Source organism: Lytechinus variegatus, chromosome 7 (genome assembly GCF_018143015.1).
Source record: "Lytechinus variegatus isolate NC3 chromosome 7, Lvar_3.0, whole genome shotgun sequence".
Taxonomy (NCBI): Eukaryota; Metazoa; Echinodermata; class Echinoidea; order Temnopleuroida; family Toxopneustidae; genus Lytechinus; species Lytechinus variegatus.
Window position 1 is genome coordinate 20,469,071 of NC_054746.1, and position 17,886 is coordinate 20,486,956.

General features: G+C 36.1%; 1 protein-coding gene across 2 annotated transcripts in view; it reads right to left on the reverse strand.

The window, feature by feature from the left end:
- LOC121418698 (nuclear valosin-containing protein-like) overlaps positions 1–17,886 on the reverse strand; it is a 33,502-nt gene that overhangs the window by 3,486 nt on the left and 12,130 nt on the right. For both annotated transcript variants that reach the window (XM_041612710.1, XM_041612709.1), the window contains exons 10-24: positions 12,442–12,576; positions 11,734–11,835; positions 10,728–10,845; positions 10,002–10,140; positions 8,637–8,774; positions 7,680–7,942; positions 7,078–7,157; positions 6,339–6,461; positions 5,342–5,446; positions 4,185–4,247; positions 3,794–3,916; positions 3,372–3,471; positions 2,811–2,917; positions 2,344–2,420; positions 1,499–1,685 (exon numbers count right to left, since the gene is read on the reverse strand). In XM_041612710.1, coding sequence (XP_041468644.1) covers positions 1,499–1,685; positions 2,344–2,420; positions 2,811–2,917; positions 3,372–3,471; positions 3,794–3,916; positions 4,185–4,247; positions 5,342–5,446; positions 6,339–6,461; positions 7,078–7,157; positions 7,680–7,942; positions 8,637–8,774; positions 10,002–10,140; positions 10,728–10,845; positions 11,734–11,835; positions 12,442–12,576 — 1,860 coding nt within the window. The remainder of the gene's footprint in view (positions 1–1,498; positions 1,686–2,343; positions 2,421–2,810; positions 2,918–3,371; positions 3,472–3,793; positions 3,917–4,184; positions 4,248–5,341; positions 5,447–6,338; positions 6,462–7,077; positions 7,158–7,679; positions 7,943–8,636; positions 8,775–10,001; positions 10,141–10,727; positions 10,846–11,733; positions 11,836–12,441; positions 12,577–17,886) is intronic.

A 17,886-nucleotide genomic window follows, 5' to 3' on the forward strand; every position in this document is an offset into this window, starting at 1 on the left:
CATTTGTAAGTGAGGGTTAATGTTACATACACATATTTTAAACGGTTATTAATATTTATTCAAGAAAATGATATCCCAAAAGACTGCCATTTTTTTTCTCCACTGTTCAACCAACAAATTAATGAATAACTGGTTTAAAGAAACAAGGAAATAAAGATTAAAAAAAGAACTGAACAATTGAAAGAAATTCAGGAAATACAATGCTAAGAAAGGCAATAAAAAAATCAGCCAGCCTCCTGTATTATGTCATTATTGGAGACAACAAAATTCATTGAAAAATCTAAATGTGCAGAAATTATTCTGATTTCATATAAAAATATGAACCAAATAAAATAAAGCCCAGCAAAAGATTTTATTTTCACCAGGTCAATGCTCTCCATCTATTGTAAATTACACATTCCTCCCTGTTTACAGATTTTGACCGATAAATTACTTGGTGGTAGATTTCATCCTGTCTGTAATCTACATGCAGGACTAACTATTGTTTCAACATACCATGATTGTGAATTTCACATCAATGGCATGCCAGTGTTGCATACAAATGTCAATCAAAGTCAGCTGCTGAACTTTGTGACCTGATTCTGTTCTTTGAAACTGGTTTGAACCAGTTTAAGGATTGCAATGATTTAGTGAAGTGTGCAAACCCTGTATGTATTCATCTTATCTTTGTTATTGAGTATACAGAAAACTGAATTTAAATTGCCAGAACTACCATGATTTTTAAAGTAAATGTTTTCAAATGGATTCAAACAATATTTTAAAAAAAACACAAAACAAACTATAACAGCATCTGCATTATGCCTGCGTCCATATGAATTGTACTTCAGATTTATTTTCGCTTGATTTGTTCTAGTATAACTTATGAAATACTTAATTATTTGTAATTTTCTGGGGAGCGTTTCATGAAGGACTAATCAGATGTTTTATTCGACAAATTCTTTATCTGACTGTTAGTAAAAGTAAAAATAAAAATGAAAATCCAGGACAATCAATGAGATCTGACAACTTTTCAGATAAAAATTGTTGGTGACATCTCTACTACAATGTATTTATGAAGTACTATGAAGAAACACTTCAGTTGAGAATTCTTCATCAATGTTCTGTGTAAAATTATAGCAATATCATCATGCTTGCAAATGATGATCAAACTTTGTCGATGGTTTGCCAACAGTTTACAAATTATATTAAAATTTGAATCTGTCTAGTATAAAAAAAATCAGGGCACATATCCAAGGCCTTTGACAATCATGCTTTAATCTGAAATCAAACCTTGTTTCATTATGTTGATTTAGTAAACAACCGGGGGGCATTTCAGAAAGCTGTTTGAAAGTTACGAGTAAATTTTACCCATGACTGGTAACCCTCTCTTATGCTAAATGATATATCCATATGTAGCTGACTTAGCAACTAAGAACATGTTCTTCATCAAGTTGTGCATATTTAACTTTACAAACCCCTTTCTACATGAACATAGTAAGATGTAAATAATATTTCTCACCTTTCTTGACACTGATGGTTTCACTTTCCTGAAAGCTGCCTCAAAGTCATCTCTGCAGACAACAACAGTTAAGTCCTTCTGAGAGGCAGCAGCAGGGTCACCCCTCTCTAATAATAGACCATTCCTAATGACCTTTCTCAGTGCTGACATTGAAGCTTCACGGACAAATGCTGCTAAGTCTGCACCCCTGTTAGTAAAATACAGAATTTGATTAAAAATATAAACACTTAGCTCATTTATACATATTTTTTCAATTCAAAGGTAATAAAAAATGTAGCAAAGATGGAAACCATCACTGTGAACTATCATATTCTTTCTCTGATTTTGTTCTCTTGTTGGAATGCTCCTAAGGGAGTGGAGAAAATGCATACATTATGTGCGGGCATACCAGGATCCAATGACTAGGGTAATGATAATTGCAATGTAAAGCGCTTAGAAACATAAACGCTCTATAAATGTAACTATTATTATATTAAGGAAGAATATCATGGCAAACTGGTCCATTGTAAAGGAATGCTCTTCTACCGCCCCTAACATTCAACATATAACAATAACTGCTCAAACTGTAGGGTTGACAAGTCCTATATGTGCCAGATTTTTGTGTAAATAATTATTCTGAAATAATTAAACAATTCTGTAAACCATATCAGGAAAATTGTAATGAAAGGTCCTACTTCATTCATCTATTCATGAAAAAAAAGGGAATTGAAAAAAGAACAAGGGAAATATGTCAAAATATGTCGAAAAACAGTCCAGGTCGATTTCAAAACCTCCCATAATATCACAAATAGTCCACACATGGATAGCTGCATATGCGATGTAGGCCATATCTATAAATAACTTACGTGAATCCATTACATCTTGAATCTTCTGCAAGATCGTTCAAGTTTACTTCTTTCTCCAAAATGGGTTTGCAACCATTCTGAAAATCAATTCAAGACATATCGCTGTAAATAATGAAAACATTATGACACTCTCAGCTGGACATTTCTTTAACATTTTCAACCATTTGCATGTCTGACTTTTCCTGAATTTTAATCCACGTCAAGAAATGAGGAGATAATTTGAAAGCTGCATAATTTTAAATATGAAGTAAAATTAGAATTATTATCATTTTATTTTATTTTTTATTCTTTTTTTTTTTTTTTTTGGGGGGGCAAATCCTTTCCCAAGTCTCAAATATAGACTATAAAGACTTTATCACCATTATCATCATCATCGTCATCATCATCACCACCATCAACATCATCATCATTCAAGCATAAAAAATAAAAATATGCAAGTTGCAGACATCACAGGGCAAGAACATTACCTTCGTGATGGTTCTGAGTATTGCTATCCTATCTTGATTTGAAGGAATTCCTACATAAAGGATCTTATCCATTCTTCCTGGACGGAGTACTGCCGGATCAATGATGTCTATAATGATATCAAAACAACATTACAAGCAGAGCTGCAAAATCTGTACTTTTCTTTTAAATTATTCAAGAGCATATGATGAATGAAAAACTTTGATAAATTTTCATGATCACTTTACGTTTCTTTTACAGGAAAGTAATGAACAATTCAAAATGTGTGTCCCTTCACCATAAATGCATGGCATCAATATAATAGCACCGAAATATACAGGAAGATTATAATGACTACCATTATAGAATAGAGTAAAAGAAATGTACATTAAAGCAACACACATAATCCAACATGATATTTTTGCAAAAATGTATTGGTCTGAGTTGTTTTAACATTTAGTTAAATGAAATGAGAAGACCTGTCATTTATTTTTTCCTATATCAACGTATTATCATTGACAATTTTGATACAAAAACTCAAACTAATAAAAGTCTCAAAAAATTAAAAGAGTGTACATGTATACCTGGTCTATTGGTTGCCCCCATGATGAAAACTTGCTTCCTAGCTTCTAAGCCATCCATCTCGGTCAACAACTGATTGACAACCCTGGCACTTGATCCAGACTAAAATGTAAATTATAATTTATAATTTTGTAAATATGTAGTAAGTATAATATAAGGATGGTATTGCAGCATCATATTATCATGAGGGAGAGTTGATTTAACTGTGCAACTTAAATAAGGTGAATAAGAGAGAGAGAGAGGGGGGGGGGGGGGAAACACGAGCAAGTGGAATGCCCCTGACAGCCTTGCCTGCATTATGCAATTCCATACAAAAGGAGTGTTTGACATTGTTACAAATCAGCTAATCCCAAAAAATAACCCCTCCCCCTTTTAAAAATGAAAGGGGAAAGTGTAACCAGCAGTGATAAATCTGTATGCTTACATCAGAAACATCTGATCTTCTTGGACACAATGCATCCAGTTCATCAAAGAAGATAACACATGGTGAGGAATTCCTTGCTCTCTGGAAGCACTGGCGAACTGCTCTCTCACTCTCTCCTACATACTGTCATAATTCAAATACAGAAATATAGATTAATTTTCACTTAAAGATATGTTAAGTCTCTTGCACTAGGTATAAGACTCTCATGTGAGGGAGGGGCTCTTGTTTAGGCCCTAACCACCTTTCTCATGCCCCCCATATCCATCTACAAATTTTGAGAAATAAGGTATTGTCGTGCCATCATTAAGATATATCATATATTCAGGGTGTTTAATCTTCATCAGATATTGTACATGTAAATGAACTTGTTTAGGATGTGGACAGTACTTACCATATTCATCAATTCTGGACCTTTGACTGAAATAAAATTGATTCCTGATTCATTGGCTACAGCCTGCAATCATACAATAAATACATTTAATAATTATTTACATTTACATACAATTACACTGTGTAAATACATGCATTGTTTAAGCTGCAAAAAAGTATATTAGTGAGGTAATAAAAACATATATTTTGGGAATATATTTACAGCCCCCCCCCCCCTCCATGTCCTCCCTAATCTATTTAATGTAGACAATTTATTGACAACTTTACAATGATATTGACAAGGGGAAATTGATAAAACAATATTTGAAATTAGCTACCTAAGGCATATCATCTACCAAACCTGAAAATATGTAAAAGATACATTTCTTAAGGCTTAGTAATATGGAAATATATTTTGCTGACAATCTTGTAAAAATAAGTAAAATACAAAATCAGAATACCTAAAAGTTCAAATACTATTGAATTATTTGGAAGGCCAAACAATATATATGTAAAAGAAACCAAAACTTTCACCTTGTTTTGAAATAGACATGTATGGTAAGTAAACTTTCCATTAAAATATTTTAAAGCAAAAACAAGCAACAAGAGTGAGCAAAAAATTAAGATAATTAAGACATGGTCGTTCAAACTAAGGGGCATTGCTAGAAATTTTTGACCAAAATTAAGGCAATTGTAAGAGTCCAAAATTAATCATAAGTCTTCTACTAACCAATTTCCACTTTACAATGGAAATTTGCAATCTGTTCCAAATTAGTTTCTTGTAGCACCCCCCTTTAATAGGTAAATATAATTTCATAAAAATTTATCCTGTTCATATATGCTAATACTACAATATTGATATTACCGACGCATAGCAGTAAGCCTTTTCCGAAACCCAACTTCACATATGCTTCACGATACTGCAATGAACCACTTTTTTTTTGCCTCCAATTAAAGGATTTTATTTCCAACAAAGCAACATAACATGTTATAAAAATGAACATACATGAGATGACAAGACATTTTGGAAATTATATGTACGCCAACATTGCAGTGTCATAATTCACAAAATAGCCACAAAATAAGCATCAGGAAGTAAAAGCAGCGAAGTACTGATTTATGTGGTATTAATGATTTCTTCATTCAATGTAATAGATAATCAAGTTGAGCTCTGCTTACTTTAGCAAGGAGTGTCTTTCCACACCCTGGTGGTCCAGCTAAGAGGATACCAGGAGGGTTAGTGAGGCCAAGGGCGTGGTAGGCTTCTGGGTTGCGTACTGGGGCCTAATGGGTAAGACGTAATGTTATAGTGAATAGAAAATACATAATATAACAAAGTAATATGTAGCAATACACTGTGATTTGTCAGCTTTGAATTATTGACATGTGTTATTTTGGTTATGTAAAATATGTTATATGAAACAATGTCTCTGATTGGTCAGCTTTGCTCCTCTCACCAGTGGTGGACCGTGACCCGGAAGAGACAAAGCATTGGAGGGGCACAGCATTGTTCACAAAGAATACAGTGCCCCTCCAATCATTTGTCTCCTTCGGGTCATGGTCCGCTACTGCCTCTCACTAATGCAGAATTTGTTATTAACTGATCATCAGAGCCACTATACATAACCATTTCTGCATGCTTTCTTGTGCTAAAAATTCAAAGAGGCCAAGGTGCGCAAGAGTGAAATGTGAAAACTGTATTGCATATAATTATCCATATCAGGCATTGTAGAGATTCATGAAGACAATGGCCTCCAAGGGCCCATAACACAAAGCTTAGCAATGATCGTAGAACATTTTTCTACGATTGATTCCATTGACTGCAATGTACAATCAATCGTAAAAATCAAGGGTATAATTAATCGCTAACCTTTGTGTTATGGGACCCAGATGTACAAAACTGCAGTGTCCCTAATAACAGAATGTGATTAGCAACCTGGATTTCTTGAGGTAAGGAATACGAGAAAAAAATCACCACTCGCTAGGGCCAATATCTCTGGCATCAAATATACACAGGATTTAACATTAGTTTCCAATTGTACCAAATGCTTCATAAGATTGAAGATGTAATGAAAACTTACTCAATATCGTAGACAGCAATAATGATATATCATGAATACATCAGATAAATCTTGAATATATTCAATTTGGAATGACCAGTGTTTTTTAAACTGACCAGGATAGCCATGGTGAGTTCCTCCCTGACTCCTTCCAATGCTCCCACATCGTCCCACGTCACATCAGGAATGGTAGCAAATCCTTCTCGTTTAGCCGATGGTTGGACATTGGGTAACGCTACCTGATAAGAAGACAGAGAACACTGCTTTCAGAGAGAAATGACTCAAAGTAGTACTGGAACAACACAAAGGCACATCCAACCCCCGATATGTGAGACCCAGGCCTGAAATGCGTATCTGTGTCTACTATTTCAGATGAAAAATGGTCATGCTCTAAATCTATCTTGGGCCGAGCAGTTCATGCAGTTTGCCCATAAAGAGATTGGAATATTGATTTATTCATTGAATGGATTTGATTCAAACTTGTATTGGTCAAATTTAAAGTCATATTGGTATAATTTGGTATTGAAATTACATAAAGCATTTTGGAAAATCATCCTGACTTTTGAAAAATAGAGTCTATGGAGATGCAACCACTATCAAAAAGTCTTTCACTATAATACGCTGTATACTCTGCACTGAGATGATGAAAAATAAGAAATGAATCAAAATTGTGAATTTAACAGAGACATTTCTAAAATAGCAAACTGACACTGACTCATCAGAGCTAATATGAAATGTATTATTCAATGATATGATGACAAATAATACATTAATGAACTTATAAAGGAAGTTTCTTTAAAAGTTTCAGTATTGACATCGACTCACTGTCTATCTTATCTGTTTAAAATCCCTCACCTTGAAATCTTCCATAGTGATGTAGAGACCTTGTAACTGGCTTTCAGAAAGAGGAGGATGTTCCTTTAACCAACTTAAAACTGAAAATATCACAGAAAACAAAACCTCCAAATAATTGGATAGTTCAAGGTTACAAAAGATTTCTAATTACAAAATTTATTTGAGTACTTGTAGGGGTGTAACATAAAACAAAAGAAGCTTTCAATATCTTAAACTTACAGTTTTGCAGGATTACACAATTGATTTATCTTGAGTTATAGGGCCTAAAAGCAATATTCAACGGAGGGGGGGGGAGGTCATTTTGATTCAATACAATTAAATTGGACAGTTGCATATTTCACACTATAGTCCTGTAATATAAAAAATACAAATGTCATGGAACGTTACTTTGAAATTTGAGACATAAAATTACATTAAATTAAAGTGGCACGAATGTAAGCCATTAATAGTGCCTATATTATACATGAGGGGATGTCTGACATGGGATCCTGTATATCATAGCAACCTTTCATGAGAAAAACATTTTTTTACAGCTTTTAAAAAAAAATAGTGGAATTTGGGGATATGTAATATATTTTTGATACAAGCATATTTACTCTCACCCATTTTGTAACTCTCTGATTCCTTCAAATCTGAATCACTTCTTGAAGACTCGCCAACCAACTCATTGACAGGTCCCGTGTCCATCTCCTCTGTTGCTGAAGTTGCCTGTCCTTGTAATGTGGCAGTGACATGTTGTGCCGATACAGCTGTGTGTTGTAGCCGTGGTTGGTCAGAGGCTAATGCAGTTCCATTACGATGCAGTGATGTCCCAAGAGTTGTATCTGATATTGGTTTTCCTGTGTTTTGGAGGTAGGTGAATATCCTGCAAGAGAATTATCAAAGGGTGTTTAATTACATTATTTGTGGGAGTGAAATGGTTTTATCATTATGTTGTCATGAGTGTGTCAATGTAATTTTGGATCACATTTCTACTCACATTGTAGTTATGTGGTGTAAAGGGATTTTATGTTTTTGCTTTGTGCTGCAACTTCCCAAAATGTTGTCCCCTTCTTTGTTCAAGCCTTGTTTGAATAGCATTTTTTTTTTTACTTCACCTGTCTGTTATATACGCAATGTACATTTGGTGTAAATAGATTGTTTTTATGCTGTTTTAATTGCGTATATTGTACTTTTTTATCAGTAGGAACGGACCATGTCTTGAGAGTGCCTCTGATATAAAGGAGTTTTGTTGAAATAAATAGATGGATGGATGGACAGATACCGGCAGATAGATAGATGAATCATTATTTTCCTACTTATGAACAATTATTGAGCCTAGTCATTTACTAAAACCATTTTCCAAAATTAATCTTTCACATCTTAGACACAAATTTCACAGTAACAATAGACTTTTGAAATAGAAACAAAACACAAAGGATCATCACCTAGTTCTGTTCCTTTGAAAGGTGTTGGCATCACATACATGTACCGCCTTTGCCTTTTGTCACAAATCTTTCAAACTTCTCCATGACTATTAAGATCAATTCACTACATTAAAGGTTGGGATGACTTGTTACCTATTAACAGCAGCCATAGCTGCTTCCCTGCATAATGCCGTCAGGTCAGCACCCACGTAGCCAGGGGTCAAAGCTGCTAGGGTGTGGTAACTGAAGTCATCAGACAGACGCAGCTTACGACAAAGAACATGTAAGATCCTAGATGGATGGCAATAAAAAAAAATAAGTGCAATTTTGTGACTACTATCCTCAGGATAATTCTATGAAATATATGTCTGACCCTCTATAAGAGTGACCTTCCTTTATCAATCATGATTTGTCTCTGTTCTATAGTTTATAGGAATAGTTGTAATGCTCTCAAATTATCATGGCTTGGGCTCGTTTTGAAAAAAAGAATGGAGAAAAATGGGATTGGATGTGTCTTGATTCATTTCATGGAATTGCCCTTCACAGATTAAAATATGTACTCACATTATTTTAAAGACTTTCATGAAGACCCTACAGTCATTTGCATTTGCATTTCTATTGCAAATCACAATTCAGATATTTGAAATTTAAAAGTGCTACTAATTCAAATAATTTGTTCTTTATATATTTTGTATTTTAACAATAAAAATAGGCAATGATTAGTCATAAGGGGAGATAACCAAATAGTACACCTGGGTCCCGTAACACAAAGGTTCGCGATTAATCGTAAGCTTGATTTCTATGATTGATTGAACAATGAAGTCTATGGAATCGATCGTAGAAAAATATTCTACGATCATTACTAAGTTTTGTGTTACGGGCCCCTGATCAGTTGTCACAAATTGGTGGACTTCCTTGTCTTTCTACATCATGATGATCACCCTTATCCCTGTATTTAGGGGGTGTTTCACAAAGATTTAAGTATGAATTATAGCCACCACACACCTTACGACCCGACTGGTCTATGACTGGTTTGCAACTGAGTGAGGGGAGATGTGACGTCACAGCTCTTGTCAGCTTGAGAGTCGCAGACCGGTCAGAGACAAGTCGCAAGAAAAATCGTAAGGATTTGACATGTCGAATCCTTATGACTATCCTCATGACTACATGAACCTTCATTACCTTGCGATTCATCTCTACTCACTCAGTCGCAAGCCAGTCGGTTGTGCTTCAATGCTAGTTGTGTGCGTTATAACAGACATGACAGCATTGGTCAGGTCATGCTGAGAGGACGCGCACTTCTGCGCATTGATCAATAAGATTGCGTGTTGCATATCATGTATGCGTCGTCATTGATGTGCGACTCTAAGTCATACTTAAATCAATTTGAATCCCCCCTGATCACCAAATATATACGAATAGATTTTTTTGCTGCTCTTATTTAACATGGGGTACTAGTTCATTATGGCTAATACCATGTAGACAGATCTACAAGCTTAAACAGAAGATGAAATGTACCTTGTCCTTGCTTTCTCATCTGGTATACCCAATGAGATCTCTCGATCAAATCTTCCTGCTCTCCGCAGGGCGGGGTCTAAAGAATCTACTCTGTTTGTCGCACCAATCACCATCACGTGTGAAGTTCCATTATTTAGTTCTGTATTCATAGAATAAAAATACAAGCATTTGTGTCGCTAAAATGATTATTACTGAAATTAAACTTGAGCTTTGTCTTCCTTTCATTTTTCAAATACAGAAACATAATAGAAGATGTTCCTAGAAAATTTAGAGGACGATTTGAAAATGAAGTACATTTGTTGGATACAAAAAGGAGCAAAAATGGTACACAATTCAAAATATGACATTCTTGATAATCAGATAATCCCTAATGAAAACAACGGCTCTTCAATAGACTAATAATATCAGTAAGTAATCAATTCATTATACTAATTGTACACCACCAGGGTGATTTTGAACAAATTATGAATTATGTGCATTGTATCCCAATGAGTGCCATGCCTAAGATATCCTGGGCTGGGGTATATGGAAAACATGAATCATTCTTAAATCAATTTGTGTTCAATTGGTAAATAGATATTTTTAAAAATGTATAAGTACTTGAATATACCAATATTCACCAGAGGAGCTTAAACTTTTATTACTGTTACCGTCAACAACTAAACAATCACATCTAAGCAAAATTCTAGGAAGACTAATGATTTTCTAGATATTAAGTTGGCTTACCATCCATACAGGCTAACAGCTGAGCAACTATTCTCCTCTCCATCTCACGTTGAGCAGTCTCTCGTTTGGGAGTGATAGCATCTATCTCATCTATGAATAATACACTAGGAGCTAATGCCTATCAGGTCAAATGAATGATATCAGAAGAAATAAGTTATGATTATAATTTTTTGTTCTCTATTTCCAGTGCCAGTCTCTTTTGTTCTCTCTCTCTCTTATCCCTTTCTTCCTCTTTCCATTTTGCATGAGAAAAAAATAATAAACTGGATTCCAGAACTTATCAAAGACAAAAAAGCAGAATCTATATTGAATGTATTAATAACTAGAAATTTTACGTTTCCAAAGGACATAGATGCCCCCGCTTAACGCGATCAGAAATTCTTTCAATATGATTGAACTTAATATTGTGCAGAAACCATTATGCAATATATAAATAATGAACAAATTTAGAACTTTGAACCAACTCCTTACATAGTGAGCTGTGACCTTTGACCTGCAGACTTTGAATTTGAAGTTGTATTTTGGTGTCATCTACCACAACCCAAAAGTTATTAAAATCCATTAAATATTTTTTGAGTTAATGCGTGGAAACCACGTGGAGGGACAGAAGGACGGACAGGGGCAACGCTTAAGATTGTTTGTTCCTATTCCTTACATTTTCACTGTGTCCAATGTACAGAGCATACAAGTGAACCAAGGGTAATTTTACACAGTATTTTCAAAATAATGGTGTTCAGTGAATCACAGTCTCAGAAACATCAATGTCCTTTATATGCTAATAAAATGTACTTTTAGAACATGTGATATCAATCTGATTGGAGATATAAAATGGAGACAAATTCATTTTTTAATGAAGAAGAAAAAATGTTTCGAAAGGCTTTAATCTGTGATGCTATGAGGTGTTCAAACATTTGTTCGACCAGAATATCATAATTCATCTTTGAAATGCTGTCCTAACTATACATCATTATTTCCACTACCCAAACCAAAATGGTATCAACCTTACCTGTGCTTGTTCAAAGAGATCTCTGATGTTCTCTTCCGACTCTCCTGATACGCCAGACACTATCTCTGTTGCTGCAAGCTTCAGGTAAGGAAGGTCCAACTCCTAAATACCAAAAGAGAAAGGCAAGGAACAATATTCAGTCATCCCATGGAAATTTAACAAGATTGTCACTAATATTTTGAGAAGCTTGAAAACAAATATTCTGTTATATGTTTAGAAGCTTTATGACATGAAAATAAGCCACACTTAAAATGTTTGTATTATGAAAATGCTGCATATTATCATCGGGGTTCAATTTCTATGAAAAATCTTTCAGAGGTTGATATACACAATATAATAAAAACATTTTCATAGTACTGAGAATTATTGCTAAACTACATGCTTTCATTTTTCAAATGCACTCTTGTAAAACAAGCTTTGTGTAAAGTGAACCTCAAAACGTTAACCTAAAATAAAATCAAGTGTAATATACAAAAAATAAAATAAAATCCCAATCCTAAGAAAGACATCGTCTTAAACACTTTTGTTCTTCTTTAATGAATATAGTGATTAACATCGGGATTGTCAAAATAAAGTGTTACAGTGGGCAGGGTTTTTTTTCCTGCAAAGTACTAAAATACGTTGTCCTGACAAATCAAGTAGAAAGTTTTAACTTTTAAGATTGGGGTAAACCAGTGCCCCTATTTCAACACCTCTAAATTAACTCACCCCAGCAATAGCATTAGCTAGGAGGGTCTTGCCACACCCTGGCGGTCCATGTAATAACACCCCTCTGGGTGGAGACACTCCCAGTTGTTGGTAGACTTCAGGATGCCTCATGTGGACCAGAAGCTTACATACCTCCTGAAAATTCAAGAATTAAGAACATATTTTTTAAGTTATAGTAGGGGAAGGCGGGGTAAGTTGTGACACTTTTTGCATTTTGCATGTTAAAATTGATATGACTAGTAATATTGTAGAAATAAGTACCTTGCCTTTAAATTTGATTCTTGGGAAATCTTTTTCACCTATAGATAACTTTCTACCCCCCACACTGAAAGTAATCGTGACCTTTGAAAAAAACGATGTCAAATGGCTCAACTTGCCCCATCTGTGGGGTAAGTTGTGCCACCGTCTGGGGTAAGTTGAGCCACAAAAACTATGTACAAAATGTATGCAGGAAGAACCAGGATGTCAATTTTTCATTTAAAGTCTTTTCACTTACTAATTCTCTATAAATACTAACATCTTCTAAAAGTAAAAGAACTTTCATGTGAATTTGCTCCTTTCTGCCTGCATATCAATGGCTTTTTACATTTTTAACATTTTTTATTATACATCACCATAAGAATTACCATGGCTCAACTTGCCCCATGTCGATTTGGCTTAACCGTATCTAGGCCGGGGGGGCCTCGGAGGCCCCCCCTCAACGAATCGCGCAATATTTTTGCCGCGCGAAATTTTTTGACCGCGCCGCTCGCTGACTTTTTACTTTCAAGTCTTGCGCAACTTTTGAGACCAACTTTGCGTCACCCGGGTACGTGGTTCCGAAATTACGCAACATTATGTAAGTGCATGTCAGACCAAAAATTGCTCAAAAACGTGATTTCGTGTACAAAGTCAATGCAAATTGTGTTTTCAACCAAAATTCATAAATGTATGATTATTTTTAGTTTTGCTGGTCTAAATGTATTTATTTTATGCTTTTTATGATCACAGAAGAGTCACCAACAAATTTCATTGAAAAAAACAATGAAAAACAAAAGGTCAAAAAACAAAGAAATACATAAGAAATTACAAAAAACAATAAAATACATCAGAAAATTATTTGATATCGCAATTTTTTTCATTTACACTTGCTAAGAACACCACAAAGAGTTTCTATACCAAAAATTAGTACATTTGGAGCTTTATTTAGGGAGTTAGAGGAAAAAGTATGATTTCGCATACTAATTACGCATAAATTAGCATAATCACTTAATAGCGATTCGCATGAAATAAATTACTATACAATCTTGTAGATTATGTCCCAGGCAACCCGCATGCCAATTTTCGGCGCAATCGCGCGGTCGACATCTTGGGGGGGCCTGGGAGGCCCCCCCCTGGCCATATGAACTCCAAAAATACCCCGGCCTAGATAGGGTTAAATTACCCCAGTCCAAACTTATTCCGATATTTTCACATCCACACATTTCTCAAGCATTCATCATGTAAAAGACTATGACAAAAATGAGAATCCATACCTGGACTAACGACATTGTTCTTATTTCTATAGTATATTTAAAGTAGAAATATATTGAAAATCGTAAAAATGGAGAATCATATATCACAATAAAGGAGAAAATAAGGAGAACACGATGGTGTACATCATTTATCATGGAGACCGATGAAACTCAGTTAATTGATAGTTTAAAGTTCTCTCTCTGAATGCTTCAAACACGCAGAATTACGTCCGCGAAATTGGGGATTTTTTATGACGTCACTGTCTGTACGAGAGGCGTGATTGGCTATCACACGTGAAGCTCCACTTGCATGCAAAACCTGTTGCAAGGGTACATTCTTCCACATTGTCACTGAATACTTCGATCCCGAAATGAAAGAAAACCCAGAATTTTATCTAGATTTGGATTTTCAAATTGATGATTTTGAGATGAAGAGAATGATGATGAAGTGAACAACACAGTGACGTAGTTGGAGGTAAATTGGGGGAATTACGCCGATGATGATGATGAAAATTCAACTTGCAACACGATCACAAGTGAAGTCATGTACATGCCGATTCGCTACCAATTCATGCTGCTGGAAGTGCTAGCTACACCGCGCGGGCCAAATTGAATTCATGCTGAACATGAATAACCACATCCAGACAGAGTCTATCATAAGAAGGAAAATAATGATATAACTGTACTTACAACTTTTTTTTTTTTTTTTTTGTTGGTTGTGTGCGCCTGCTGGTGGCCCTTCCACATTACTCTTACTTTTCTGCTCATTGTTGCTAGTTTTGTGTATTTCCATGTTGTATTGATTATATCAAGTGTTTTGTTACTATGTTAGGAAGCAGGTAGACTATTTTGAGTGGCTGGTAAGCTTGTATTTCGTTGTATTTACTCATTTTGATTTTTGGATCTTGACCCACTCTGTTCACTGTACAGCCATTTTACTCTACTCTCCATGTACATTGCCAGATAAGTTTGCTGTTTAGTCACCTTTGTTGAATGCACCTTTGTTACTTTGAGAATTTGTGCAGCAGGTCTATTGTTACCTTGTTTACAGTACTTTAATAATCTTGTACACAATGAAGCCAGCTTGCCTGGTATCTCTTAGATTTTGTTTAATCCTATTGTGCTGTTGTCAGCTCCAGCATCATGAATGTGCACTGGATTTCAGCCGTATGCACTCCTCTCAACCTTGTGTTTTAAAGGGAAAGTATGTTGGAGCCCCTGTACAATATTATGCAAACTCCGAATCTACATTTCAGACTTTGTTGCTGATATCTGGTGATATCAATCCGAATCCAGGTCCTAATAGTGATCAATCTAACCTGTCTCAAAAACACAATACTCGTTCCATTACTTCACACTACAAATATGATTCTCAAACACTTCATTCATTCAACACAAGGAATAATTCTCTTTTTAAGAGTTGGTTTGATGCCAACCAAACTGCCTGGAATCGGATTGTATCTCTTGGAATTAACAGAAAGCGGAAGACACATCGTGGTAGGCGTAGTAACCATACCCATGTAGGTAGCTATATTAGGTTAGGTATTCTTAATGTTCGTTCGATTCGCAACAAATCCTCTATTTTCCATGACTTTGTCTTAGATCACCATTTTGATTTTACATGTATCTGTGAAACTTGGCTAACAACCTCTGATGATGCTGTCATTGAAGATCTTCGACCTAGTGGTTACACCTTTCTCCATCGTCCTAGAGTCTCCAAGCGCGGAGGTGGTGTCGGTTTCCTGTACAATGTGGTTTTGAATCCACCACAAGAACATGACACTTTTGAATCAATGCACGGGACCATTTCCAACAGTTCATCATGCTTGGACATCATGGTTTTATATCGACCACCTGGCAATCAATCTTTTTCTGCCTTTCTCGACGAATTTTCTGAGCTTCTTGATATGACTCTCCTCAAGCCATCTCCTATTGTCATCACAGGCGATCTGAACATCCACCTGGACAGTTTGTCCTCACCGAACACACAGAAGTTCAAAGATCTCCTTAGTAGTCATGGTGTATCTCAAATTGTCACCTCTCCTACCCACGACAAAGGTCATACACTTGATGCAGTCATCGTGAGGAACTCTGATAATCTGCTTTGCTCTGGTCTGAAGGTTATTCCTGGTATTTCAGACCACTCTGCCATCACCTGCTGGCTTCGTCATAAAAGGCCTCTTCGAACTGACTCCACGTTTACCTGTCGCAACATCAAGGCAATAAATAGAATAGCGTTTGCCAATGATGTTGCCAGCTGCACCATTACAGCCTCTGATACAGACAGTGTATGCAATGCTGTGCGATTGTACAATCTTCAGCTCGGCACACTCCTGGATTCTCATGCACCGGCCAAGACGAGAACCATCAAGAACCGTAATGACTGTCCTTGGTTCAATCCTGATATCTCCGCAGCTAAGAGGAAACGCAGGAGACTTGAACGTAAATGGCGTTCCAACGGTAAGCTACACATCGACAGAGAACTATGGTGTGCTCAGAAGAACTTGGTAAACTCCATGCTGATGAAGGCGAAACGCTCACATTATGTTGGTCTCGTTGACGACTGTGGTAGCGACTCACGCAAGCTCTTCTCTCTTGCTAACCGTCTTTTGAATCGAAAGCAGTCTACCCCTCTACCGCGTCACACTGATAGTCATGTTATGGCTGAGACGTTCATCCAGTTCTTCCAAGCGAAAGTTCGGACTATCTGCGACACTCTTCACCCAGATGAGTCCTGTCCTCAACCTTTCACTGCGACCTTGCTTGAGACTCTGCATCCTACCAATCCAGATGAGATTCAATCAATTCTTAGGAAAATACCACCTAAATCATGCCAGTTAGACCCGATTCCTACCATTTTGTTAAAAGAATGTTGCACTACATTTGCTCCCATTATTTCTCAGATAGTTAATTTAAGTATTGATCAGGCTGAAGTTCCGACTTGTTTGAAGGTTGCCTATATCACTCCACTACTGAAGAAAAGTTCTCTTGATCCAGAGGTACTGCAAAATTACCGTCCTGTATCTAATCTGCCATTCTTATTCAAAATTCTTGAAAGGGTTGTTTTTTCTAGACTTTCTGATTATTTTTCTGACAACAATTTATTTGATCCCTTTCAATCTGCATATCGTCCCAACCATAGTGTGGAAACTCTCTTGGTCAATGTGTCCAACTCTATTCTTCAGGGTATGGACAAAGGAAATATCTCAGCCATGTTCTTACTCGACTTGTCTTCCGCTTTCGATACTGTCAATCATACTGTTCTTCTTAATACACTCAGTTCATTTGGTGTTAGGGGTCAGGCATACGAATGGTTTCAGTCATATCTTTCCTGTCACTCGCAGATTGTCTGTATTAATGACTGCAAATCTAGTAGTATGCCTCTCTCTCACGGTGTACCGCAGGTTCTGTGGGCGGACCCACTTTGTTTTCGATTTACTTGATTAGTTTGGGACATATCTTACAACGTCATAATATCCATTATCATATCTATGCCGATGACATCCAACTCTATCTCTCCTTCAAACCCAACCAGGCTGATGCAACAAATGCAATTGCCCTTCTTGAGAATTGTTTAGCTGACATTCACTCCTGGCTGGATAGTCATTCATTGAAACTGAATCCCTCCAAAACTGAGTTCCTTCTATTTGGTTCAAGGGCTCAACTTAGTAAGGTCAAGTTGTCATCCGTCTCTTTTTCGGGATGTATCATTAATGTGTCCCAGACGTGTCGTAACCTAGGTGTCATGTTAGATTATGGAATGTCTATGTCAAATCAAATAACCAACATTTGTAGGTCTGTAAGGTATCAGCTCCGCAATATTGGGTTCATCAGGAAATATTTGTCAAAATCTGCTACTGAAAAATTGGTTCATGCTCTGATTTCTTCACGACTTGACTTCGGGAATGCCTTACTTTACAATTTACCCAACACCCAGTTGTCTAAACTCCAA